Genomic DNA, 1,448 nt, shown 5'->3' on the forward strand with positions numbered 1-1,448 from the left:
ACGTCTCATCTATTGTTCACTAAGGTGAAATGTGAGGGAGGTTTCAGTATGAATGTCTCTGGGGAGTATTTGTGCGCAGTCCGCAGTTCAAAAGTTACGGATCGAGCACATCTGGCAGTTTTCACTAGATTGAAGCACATTGATATGGCCGTACAATAGGAGCATTCGGCTCATTTACAGTCCCCCTGCATTTCAGTACAAACCAACCGGTTGGTGCATCCTAACAGGGCTCCAACCTTTGTGGCATGCAGCACCTTAAAATTTTAGAGTACCAACAAGGATAAGAAAGACCTTAACGACTTTATCAAAGCATAATCGTAGTATGCGGCTTCCAAGAACTAAATTGCAAGTCATTCGGATCCATTTTTACCCAACCTGGATGCTCCACGATATTCTACAACACCACATATTATGAAGGCGTTTTCAGAATAGTGTGCTTCTGTACTTTTCGCAGTTAGGACAGGTATGCCGGTCTAGTGTTCCAAATTTTGCCGGGCAGATGTTGGTTTAAAGCAAATTTCCGTCACAACGTCTGGCATATCATTACAGTTGGTGGAACAAAAAAATACCGGGGAATAATGCTCTGAGAGACACGGTAAATATGAAGGAGAAATAGAGGCAAATCGAACCAGTTTTGACCCGGAAAGTCTAGTGTAAGTAGAATCTCGCGTCATGAGTTCTGTGCACATCTGATGTGTGTAGTAGTGAAACCTGAAAACCTCAAATAGAGGCATTTGCGTGATCCGAAAATATGGCGTTCTGGACCAGCTGGCCGGCTCCAGCTTGAGCTGAGCTGTTCACAGAAACGGACGTTTTTGTGACGCCGAGGTGGTCAGATGTGGCGCGATGTCGGTCGCAGGTAAGCGTTTCAGGGAGCTGCATCAGGATAAATTCCCTCACTTTGCATTGTGTATTGGTGAGGATAACGAGCCGACTACTCTCTGGTGGCGCGCGGTCACCGTACATTATTGCGGGTGTAAGAGTGACCTTTTTCCAGGTTACCGGGATTGAAGCCATGTTGACAGATTGCCTCGGTAACTTACAACTACCCGCAGGCTGGCGCGCCATTTGTCGTTCACTACGAGTAAAAATTATAATCTTGCCGTCAGCCTTGTGTCTGAATGGAACGGTAACACAGTGAAATTTTGCTTACTTCTACACTTAAGACATTAGTACGATGCTCGATAGCGTGCTAAACTTAATCCTACATTTTCTATTGGTGGGTTTTCATTAAATTTTCCGCACGTTGGCACAATATATCAAGAATGATCATACGACATCCACCGCATCCGAACGATTCTCTAAATTTCACTGATTTGTTTTGAACATCCATGTTTGTTAGAAATACATCTGGTATTTACGGTGCTTCACCTAGTTTGTCCGATGGGTGGCCCGTTCGTCAGAATCTATGTCGAAGCAATCTTCCTCACGAAGATTACACCCAATCA

At 44.5% G+C, this 1,448-nt stretch overlaps 1 protein-coding gene across 1 annotated transcript; it reads right to left on the reverse strand.

Annotated features, from left to right (window-relative positions):
• Positions 1–720: 720 nt before the first annotated feature.
• On the reverse strand, positions 721–1,017 carry T265_12176 (hypothetical protein; the record flags this gene model as incomplete). The annotated part of the gene is made up of 1 exon (XM_009179258.1): positions 721–1,017. One exon carries the CDS (start codon positions 1,015–1,017, stop codon positions 721–723), a length of 297 nt encoding a protein of 98 aa, XP_009177522.1.
• Positions 1,018–1,448: the final 431 nt, after the last annotated feature.

The sequence above is a fragment of the Opisthorchis viverrini genome, assembly GCF_000715545.1.
Source record: "Opisthorchis viverrini unplaced genomic scaffold opera_v5_1432, whole genome shotgun sequence".
In the NCBI taxonomy this organism is placed as follows: domain Eukaryota; kingdom Metazoa; phylum Platyhelminthes; class Trematoda; order Opisthorchiida; family Opisthorchiidae; genus Opisthorchis; species Opisthorchis viverrini.